The 10168-nt window shown below is 51.3% G+C and overlaps 1 protein-coding gene and 1 long non-coding RNA gene across 3 annotated transcripts in view; one reads left to right on the forward strand and one right to left on the reverse strand.

Moving 5' to 3' along the window:
* Etv3l (ETS variant transcription factor 3 like) overlaps positions 1 to 4906 on the forward strand; it is a 5690-nt gene extending 784 nt beyond the window's left edge. Inside the window, 4 exon segments of the mRNA XM_055596579.1 lie at positions 238 to 427; positions 822 to 930; positions 4258 to 4524; positions 4527 to 4906. Of these exon segments, the coding sequence (XP_055452554.1) occupies positions 238 to 427; positions 822 to 930; positions 4258 to 4524; positions 4527 to 4702 (742 nt within the window). The 3' untranslated portion in view covers positions 4703 to 4906.
* On the reverse strand, positions 7 to 9884 carry LOC129668549 (uncharacterized). Of its 2 annotated transcripts, none has more exons than XR_008718933.1 (5): positions 9645 to 9884; positions 5301 to 5498; positions 4025 to 4094; positions 598 to 685; positions 7 to 259 (listed from the first exon to the last, which is right to left on the reverse strand). It is a non-coding gene; the product is annotated as an uncharacterized LOC129668549 (long non-coding RNA). The 2 variants fall into 2 exon arrangements; XR_008718932.1 differs by having other exon boundaries at positions 5301 to 5501.
* Between the last annotated feature and the right edge of the window lie 284 nt (positions 9885 to 10168).

A 10168-nucleotide genomic window follows, 5' to 3' on the forward strand; every position in this document is an offset into this window, starting at 1 on the left:
CAAGCCACAGATGAACTATGACAAGCTGAGCCGGGCCCTCAGGTGAGGAGAGGTGGCCAGCAGCAGGAGAGGCAGAGTTCAAGGAAAGGGCTGTGGTTCCCGGCACTCAGGCTGCCTCCCACCATTGCAGAGCTTGGGAAATGCTCTCCCTGTAGGAGGGCTGCGGGTGTTCTCCAGTAACTCATGGGGAGACTGCGAGGCTCTTCCTTCCTCACAGGCCGACTCTCAACTCTCTAGGTATTACTACAATAACAGGATCCTGCACAAGACCAAAGGCAAGAGGTTTACCTACAAATTCAACTTCAGCAAGCTCATGGTAGCCAACTGTCCTGCATGGAAAGTGTGGGCCCCCTCTGCCCCTCACCTGCTGTTGGGGGCCCCTGCCCTGTGTCAGCCAGCCTTGGTGCCTGTGGCTGTGCAGAGTGAGGTAGGCATGAAGGCCATCCCTGTCCTCAGAGCTCTGGCAGGACCTGTCCTTCTGTCCTGGAGGTCCCAGGCCACTCTCCACCTTAGAGCCCTCCCCCGCTGGTCTCCAGTAATCTTCCATAGCCTAGTCCCCAAGTACGCCAAGAGCTAGTCTTTGTGAGCCATACCCACCTGTGAGGAAGGGCCATTTCTGTGGTAGACTTCATCTTTAGTGATGCGTCAGAGGGCAGGGTAAGGGATCCGGGAGGGTCTAAGGAATCTGAAACAGTGAGCAATCTACATGGCCACTGTTTGTTTGAGAACTGGTATGGGGGAACAACTGAATGCTAGTCCTGCTGTAAGACAAGCTACTAGAGAGAACCTGTCCCACCCAGCCTTTCTGCTCCCCCCCCCAGCCCCTACATAGCATGCTGTACACACGGGCCACAGAAACTCAGACAGCCGGAGAGAGGACCCCATGGAGGCCACCGGAGACCTCTGGGGAGAAGATCAGCAGCTTCAACTGTGAGTGCGGAGAGCCCAACTGGTAGGGATCTCACACAGAGGAAGAGAGCCTCCCAGAGCCTGCCTGGCTGAGCAGAAGCTCCAGTAGGCATGGGATAAGAGCTCTTCAGTCAATGTTTAGTGATTCTAGCTGTTTACTCGGTGTGGGGCTCAGACAGGAAGGATAAGAACAGTAAGACGCACAGAGGCTGGTAGGAAGCAGAGATGGAAGGTCTGCTGGTTACTACGGGTGCTGGGGGCAGCCCAGAGGAGGAGAAGGAGGGCAAGGTGCCCTGGGAGAGGGAAAGTGGGAGCTGTCAGCAGGTGTGGCACATCTGGGAGGCTGCTTTGTCAAGGAGGATGGGAAGGTGCCGGAGGCCTGAGGCAAAGTCTGCCAGACCCACAGCTACCCAGGTCCAAAAGGCCTCAGAAACATGAAGAGCAGAGAGAGTCCAAGAAGAGATCTGTTTAGGTTTTCACTTTGCTTATTTGTTCTTGTGAACAGACAATGGAACCAGGGCTTTTCTATGCTCCTGACGCACTCAGCTGACTGAGCTACGTCCCCGGTCTCTATTTCATTTTACAAACTACAGAAGGTTCCAACCTGACAATGATCTGACTTAGATCTTCTAGACCTTCTGATACAATGCAGAGGCAATATGCATACCATGACAGAAACCATACCAGGGTTCTGAAGTCTGACCTTTCCCCTGGCTATCAGTGGGGGGCGCGGGGAGTGAGCCACTCCACACTGCGCTGCCGCACTGCCGCAGTCTGAGGCCACACGCACACTTTGACTGGGTTGTTCTCTGCTCCCAGGGGGTCTGTCAGCATGTAACTCTACCATTAGTCAACAAGCATCTGTGGGCAGGCAGTGTGGATGGATCAGGGGAAGAGCCAGGCTATCGCTGGAAGGCTTTTCATTTGGGTTTTGGTTATTTTAAACTATGTGTAGGGGAGTGTATCTACATGCCTGTGTGTGTGCACGAGAGTACAGGTGCCCTTGAGAGGCCAGAGGCAGTGAACACCCAGGAGCTAAAACTGTAGGCAGTTGTGAGCCGTCTGATATGGGTGCTGGGAACAGAACTTGAGCTTCTGGAAGAGCACAAAGGCTGTTCACCTCTGAGCCATCTCTCTAGTCTCCATGAGGAAATTTTTTGTTTTGTTTTGTTTGTTTGTTTGTTTGTTTGTTTTTAGACAATCTGAGAAGGAGACTGTAGGGCCTTGGGATGAAGAAGGAACCTCAGCTGAAGAGAGATGGGCAGGAGAAGCTCATGGTCTTCCTCCTTCCCTCAGATGTTTAACTGCCTCTTGTTTAATGTGCCAGGGTCTGAAAACTCAGGTGTGAGCAATGCTGCCTTTTAGCCAAGAGGCTTAAAAGCAGTTAGCAATAGATCCACAGTGTTCCTGCTGCTTGGCACAGAGCGGGCACTGAGGGTGCTTAGGGACAGCAGGGGAGTCTTCAGTAACGTGATGGAGCCATCTTCCAAAGCACTGCAGGCTCAGCTAACAGCCTGGGACAGGAAGGGGGACTGGGAGCGAGCTAGCGACACTTCTTGGTGGAGTGCAGGGAGAAGGCAGCCCTCAAAGCAATGAGGGGCTTTCTGTGGCGAGATCCAATGCGGGCATCTTCATGGTGGAGTGAAGGGAGAAGGCAGACCTCAAAGCAATGAGGGGGGCTTTCTGTGGAGAGATCCAATGCGGGCATCTTCTGCCGAGGTCCATGTCCCTCCAGCTGAGTTTGTAAGATTGGGACCGCTCACCTTTACCCATTCACAGTGCAGGGCATGAGGCAGGCCACGGAGGCAGGGTGGAGGGGTGCACACACACATTACTCTCTCTCTCTCTCTCTCTCTCTCTCTCTCTCTCTCTCTCCCTATGCTTGGGCTATAAAGGGCATGAAGGTTTTAGGCCAGCAGAGGGCTGGTTGCCCTCATTCACCATGCTTCCAGACTGGAATTCTACTTCCTGCCCTACCCCCACACTCACTCAGATCACATGGTGCCAAGAGAGGAAGCTGCTCTTGGGCACAGGTACATGGGGGCACAACCTCTTCAGGAAATGGGGAGACTCCAAAAGGCCTCTTCCCCATGCCCACTCAGCAACAAGGTGGACAGCAGCCCTTACCTCATGTAAGGGCCCAAGGGAAAGACACTGTCCTGCAGAGAGAGAACAACTGGCAGCAGCAGTCCAGATGGTCCCTCATGGAGAATCATTTTGACTACTTTAATCCCTGATGAATCTGGCTTGAGAAATATTCCTAGCTAATAAACTGGCTATATTAAGCAATACCTGATCTTCTTTCCCAGGTTTTACTCACTGTATCACACCCATGTGACCCCATTAGCCTCTTAATAAAATGGCGTGGCCTTGTAAAGATGTAGCATTTCAAAGAGGCTGAAATAGAAAAACACATACAAGCTCTGACTGGCCACTTCCAGGGACCCCAGCCCAGGCAGCCAGTGGGGCCTAGCAGGTAGAAGGGGAAGAAGGTGGGTTTGGGTGGAATGGAAGGAGGGAGACTCTCTGGAGGAAGGAGCGCTGTGGGGCTGGTGTCCGAGAGAAGAGGAGGGCTGTGGGCCCCGGACATGGCCATGGGCCTTCTTCCGCAGAGTCCTAGCAGATGTCATTGATCTTAACCAAGAGTGGGCACTTCCTGGATGGGGATCCAGAGGCCTTCATTTTTAGGCAACAATTCTTGGTCCCACAACCGATTTTTTACCCAGTTAAGACTTGGAGCCTTTGCGTGGGGGTAGGAGGAATACAGGGTAGATTCACTGGTCAGGGCACAGAATATTCATTCAGTCTCTAACACATCTTTACTGAGAACTTAATCTGTCAAGTCTGGACTATATTCAGGGGAGAATGAAATCAGTACAGTTCCTGCTCTAGCACTGCTAGGGACAGCAACAGATCCAGCCAGGTGCCCCAGGACAGGCACCATCAGGAGAGAGGAGGCAGGAGCAACACTCCCACAAGGCTGGCAGAGTCTCAGGAAGTGCCATCCAGGAGCAGCACCATGAGCCAAAGAAGCAGAAAACGGGAGAGAGGTGAAGGGGAGGGAGGGCTGATCAGGAGAAAGGTCTAGCTAGAGCCCCATTGGAGGAGTGCTTACCTACAGGCAGAAAGATCAGGAGTTCAAGGCCATCTTCAGCTGCATAATAAATCCAAGGCCAGCCTAGCTCCTGTTGGAGAGAAAGGAAGGGAAGGTATGGGGGAGAGGGAAAGGAAGGAGGAAGGGTGGGGAGAGAAGGAGAGAGCAGTAGGGAGGGAAGAGGGAGGAGAAGGAAAGGATGAAGTGGCTATCTCCCGAGGGGTGCCCTCTTGACTCTTTTTCTCTTTCTCTAGGTTTTGGCTCTGCCGTGGGCCCAGACTGGCAGAGCCCTTGCTGCTGTTGCCAGAACCTCCAAACTGACCAGGCCAGCTTTGCTTCCTTTGCCTCTGCACCCCACCTTCGCTGTAACTGGACCCACCTCTCAGGGCCCGTCCTGACTTCTTTCTCCACTGGGCAGCCACTTTCAGAGTCCTCCAAGCCTGGTCTTTGGCTACCAGGTCCCCTGTGTACGCCAGGTGCCTGGCATTTTCCAGGGCTTCCCCTTCTGGCCAGGCTGAGACAGGGTGTCATTTTCTGGGGCCTGAGGAATTAGTAAATCCTGGCCCAGGGCCAAGGGGATGCCTAGACTCCAGTGAGGAACCCTCCTTAGAGGCTCGAGGACTCTAACTTGGGCATGAAACTCCTATGTCCCCCAGTCCAGAGAACCTCTGAGCCACGTGGCCTTCAGATCCCCCTTAACTGAAGAGAAAGAAGTGAAGGGGTGGCTCCTTCCCTCTCCTCCTGCCCCAGCTTTTGCACCTCCTCCTAGTTGGACAGCAGCCAGACTCACTGGAGGGTTTGGAGGGTGAGGAGTAGAGGGTGAGGAGGGTCTGGAGGGTGAGGGTGGGCACCGGGAAACAGAAGCCCCTCCCCTGCTACCAAATTACCATTAGCCTAAGGAGGTGTGATTAACCAACTTTTTTTTTTTTTTTGAGAGAGAGAGAAATGAGATTAAAGGTTCCCATCACTGAAGTGTCTCATGCCTACAGCCACAGGAGGGAATTAAGGGGCTAGGCTCTAGCAGACCGGGGTTCATTTGGCTTAACACCTAGTGTCTCTTCTTCCAGGTTCATTTCCCCATCTTGGCTAAGGGTTCCAGGACCTCTCCCAACCCCTTCACATATTTCTCTGTGCTCCCTCTGACTGCTCAGTCACTAGAAGCCTCTGTCCCAGGAAGGTTCTTGCTTCCATCTCCATGACCCTAAGACCCAGGCAGGTACAGATAGAGAAAGGAAGGAGTTGGCTTTCTGATGTCTGTAATATTCCACTGCTTGGTGCCAGGTGTGGAAGGACATACCTTTAATCCCAGCAGAGGCTGATCTCTGTGAGGCCAGCCTGGTCTACAGAGTGAGTTTCAGGTCAGACAGGGCTGCACAGAGAAACCCTGTCTCAAACGAAGAAAAATGTCCTCTTGGCCAACAGTGTTTCTCCAGCGCTCCTGCCTTGGCTGTGTTCCTTCTGTGTTCCAGTCAGAACTAAATGCAACCCAGGAATCCTGCTGGGAAACACAGAGGAGGCTTAGAGAGGGACTGGAATCACCCAACCAAGCTTCTTTCTTCTCACACCTAAGAGAGAAGGGTAAACCAAGCAAGAGCCCCGGAGCTCCAGAGCAACAAGGGAAGCCGGGTCCCAAGACAGACCAGCAGGAAGGGCAGGGGCCTTTGCCTAAGATCTGAAGACCCCTTTAGAAGAGCTCTGGCAAACTTCTAATGGTCAAAGTGGGAAAGGAAGCTGCTACTAAATTTCCTCTTCCTCTGCCTTTGGGCTCCTAAGGATGAGCAGCAGCACTGAGCACCTGGTGCCAGAGGACACATGACAAGGGCGGTGCCCCTGCTTAAGGACAGAGCACTCCATGGGAGTCGAGGCCACTGAACCATGCTGCCCTCCTGCCTCTAGGCTATCAATTACACGGATTTGTCTCCTGTCCTTTTGGTGGAACAGCTCCTGAGCTGGAAAGGCCCAGAGGGTTCTGCCCATTCCAAGTTCCTCTTGAAGGCTCTCTCATATTAACTTTCTGCAGCCACACCTGGTCCTGTAGCCACGCGCTGTCAATCAACTAAAATGGGTAAGAGCAGCTTCCGAGGACAAGGCACAACCCTCATCCACAGAACGGCCAAGATGCTCCCAAGCAGGCCCTAGATCTGGAAAAAGGGCCTCTGCCTGTCTCCTCCAGCCCAAGGCCAAAACAAAACAACAAACAAACAAACAAACAAACAAACAAACAGGTGCCAGGCTCTTTCCATGGCCACAGTAAAAACGGCTTCCCACCCCTCCAAAAGCCTAGGTCTCACCCCGCTGTGGGCTTTCCTATTACCCCGCTCAGGTTACAAAACAGTGTTGCCTGCACTGCACCAGGAAGTGGGTGGTGCTCCCGCTGGACCTGTCCTGTTCACAGGGGCTAGCCCTGTTTGGTGTGTGGTGACTGACTGTAGTCCCCATATTCCAGGTGATGAAAATGCTGTGAGATTTACGCTCTAAGGTTCTCCTGCAGGATGGGTAAAGTCCACAGTGAGGACTGGCTTCCAGGTGGTACTCTTTCTGCCGTAGGCCATGGGTCTCAGTGAAGCAGACCTCCCACCCCACCCCACCCCACCCCCGGCACCATGGGAACTTTTTTACTGTGTAATTCATTGTTATTGAGAGTTGTCTGGTACACTTCTGAATACTTATCAGAACATGGGATCCAGACCCAGAAGACAGTACCAGCACCCATGTCCATGCAGCAGTGACAACCCAAAATGCCTCCAGACAGTGCTAAATGTCTGGAGGAAAGGGGAGAACTGCTCTAGGTTGAAGTCTGAGAGTCACTAAGTTCAGGTGTTGTGGCAAAGATGAAAGCAGCTTCCAGGAGAGCTGTTGGTCGTCACGTTGCAAGAGTGCCCTCTGGTGGCTAAAGTTGGTACTCAACGCGCAGGACTGAGCTTGCATCCATAAAGGAGTGATTTCAACTCCGAGTCTCTTAAGATGAGAAAGTGAACAGCAAAATGCAGATGTACTGTAAGAGCTCCTTCTTTGTCAAGACCCCTTGAATATGGCTGTCAATCCATCAAAGGACAAATCTGTCTAATGCAACAACACAGTCAGTGGAAGCTGCCAGTTTTCAATATAATCAGGTCATCCATCAACCCCAGAGGTCACACACTTTAGCACCCTGCAGCCTTCAGCCTCATGTGGGGAAGGCACAGTGAGCACTCAGGGTTTTTCAAGATCAGTACTGCAAGGCATGCTCAGCAACCACTGTGCTCCTCTTTCTCTGCAGTGCTAGAACCCCCAGGAGACTCACCAGGGCTTGGGAAATTAAGGAGTCTAACTCTGGGGCTGCCAGAAGCAACCTCCAAGATCCCAGAGAGAGGGGCTTGTTTCAAATCACAGGGAGGAGGAGCCAGATTTGGAATATAAATTTCTTAGTTATCAGTCACCAAAACCTGGCCAGAGAGCTTAAAACTCATTAGTGTGAAAGTTTGCTGTGTGTGCAGAGGGACTTGTTGGAAGTTACTGTGGGAGTGTGTGTGTTCATGTGACCCTATGAGTAAGCACGGCCTTTCCGGGAACATTTTGGCAGTTTGGTGCTTGACTCTGATTGTCACACGGGCATCAGGGTAGTGCCGCGTACGTCTGGGATAGTGCTACATTGGCTTGTGAGTTAGAGGGAGTATTGCACTGGAATACGCAGATAAGCACATGGAAGGCCTTTGGAGCCCGTCTTAGTCAGGGTTCAGGGGTCCACTGCTGTGAAGAGACACCATGACCACAACAAAGGAAAGCATTTCACTGGGGCTGGCTTACAGTTTCAAAGGTTTAGTCCATTATCATGGTGAGAAACATGGTGGCACACAGGCAGACCTGGTGCTGGAGAAGAAGCTTGATCCACAGGAAGTAGAAGGAGACTGTGTGCCACTCTAGACTTAGCTTGAGTGTATGAGATCTCAAAGCCCACCTCCACAGTGACACACTTCCTCCCACAAGGCCACACCTAACAGTGGCCCTTCAAACATGAGTCTATGGGGGACATCCCTATTCAAACCACCGCAGAGGCTTAGAAACAACAGCAGGTGTTCACTGCCCAAAGTGGCAACTGTGAGGAGAATCTCTACTCTCTTCTTTTCATTCCCTAAGAAAATTCATGTGTCACTGTATGTCAGATGCATTCTATGCTGTTAGGCGGTTCTGTCCTTGTAAAAATATATCATCAAATGTGTTTGCATGGAAGTAGATGGCAGAAACCAGTCACCGTGAATGGCAGCATGAGGCCATCAGGCAAATATGTAGAGCACAAGGCTGCTGGCAGTGGCACACACTGCCCTAGTACTCTGTTGAAAGTAGAAGTATGAGCTAAAATTATGATAAAAAGCATACTAAAGAGAATAACAAATCAGTTATAATCATTTTCAAATATTAGGCATCACATACCATTGAACTGCCATACTTTACATGACCAGCCTTGCAGTAATGGGCACAGTAGGTTTATTTACACTCATTAACTGCAAACACGTGAGTAATATTATCTTATTGATATCACTAGGCCATATGAATTCTTCAAGCACATATAACTGTATATGACCACAATCATATAGCTGCATACATGCACACAGATGTACATACCAGTAAATACAAGTCAATAAACATTAAATGCTTATTGGGTATTTGTTTCTTTGGTTGCTTGCTTGCTCGATTTTGGGATTTCCTTTACTTATTGAGAAAGAGTCTCACTATGTCTCTCTAATTGGCAAGGAGCCTGCTGTGTAAACTAGGCTAGCCTCAAACTTGTAGCAATCCACCTGCTTCTGCCATCTAAAGCTGGGATTACAAGTTTGTGCCACCATTCCAAGATTTCTACCGTGCTTAAATATATACACTGCTGTCACTGGGACAGGGATGACGTCATGACATTGTAATGGCTTTAGATACATATCATTTGACCGACTTCCAGAAAGGGCTGAAACACTTAACTGCACTTAAACACTACTCACTATGAGCCAGCCTATGGTGGTTAGAGTAAAATGACCCCCTCCCCATAGGCTCACATATCTGCATGCTTAGTCACCAGTTGATGAATTATTTGGGGGAGAGGTTAGGGTGTGGCCTTGTTGGAATAGGTCTGTACTTGTTAAAGAAGTTATGTCACTGTTGTGGCGTTTGAGGTTTTAAAATCCCATGCCCAGCCTTGTCTGTCCATCCGTCTGTCTGTCTGTCTCTCTGTCTGCCTACTTCCAGAGGATCAGGATGTAAAGCTCTCAGCTACTGCTCCAGCGCCATGTCGCCTGTGTGCCGCCACACCACCCACCATCATGATCATAGACTAACCCTGAAACTGTAGGCAAGCCCCCAATTGAATGCTTTTCTTTCTAAGAGTTGCCTTGGTCATGGTGTCTCTTCACAGCAGTGGACCAGCAACTAAGACACCAGCTGCGTCCTCAGTGCTTCCTACATGTCATTCCAACCAAGGCAAGGGCTTCGGGAGGTCGGCCTGTTATCACCCCACTGTCCAGGTGAGGACAAGCACAGAGAGATGAAACTACTGCCCAAGCAGCAGTCCTGGAAGTGGCAGGGTCGGAGGCAGACCCAAGCAGTGTTTTCATAGTCTGCCCAGGTGCTGCCCCAGGGTGCCAACCGAAAAGCAGAGTCTTTCCGTGTTACTCACCACCACCCTAAGACCATTTTCCTCTCTCTGGACGGAAGTCACGGGTGGCAAAAAAGAAGCTCTTCGAGCACTGGTGTTTGTGTGGCTCCAATGTGGCAGCAAAGAGAGGCAGCAGCGGTGCCGTCAGCTGCGACGCTGGGCCCCTTCTCAAGCCCTCTTCCAGGCTCTGCCATCCCTCTCCCGTCACCCTGTCCTGGCTGCTTCGGCTGCCTGCCTAATGTGGCAACAGCAAGGGGGAGGCAGCCGAAGCAGCCCAGAGCTGAGCAGCCTGCTGACACAGCCGGAAGAAGGCAGTTTGCACCAATCACAGTCACTTACAAATGGTGCTTTGTGTTTGCACCAATCATAGCCTTGCCTCTTTCACACCAGTCACTCTGTCCAGTCACTAAAGGAAGTGCTCCCCCTCTGGCCTACGTGAAAATGGTTGCAGGGTCATCTAGAGTTCACTGAGGCTTGTGGTGGCAAAGATCCAACAGCTGCAGATCAAGAAATCAAATAACCACATCCTTCCAGTGTCTGCTTAT

Source organism: Psammomys obesus, unplaced genomic scaffold (assembly GCF_907164565.1).
Source record: "Psammomys obesus unplaced genomic scaffold, mPsaObe1.curated_primary_1811, whole genome shotgun sequence".
In the NCBI taxonomy this organism is placed as follows: Eukaryota; Metazoa; Chordata; class Mammalia; order Rodentia; family Muridae; genus Psammomys; species Psammomys obesus.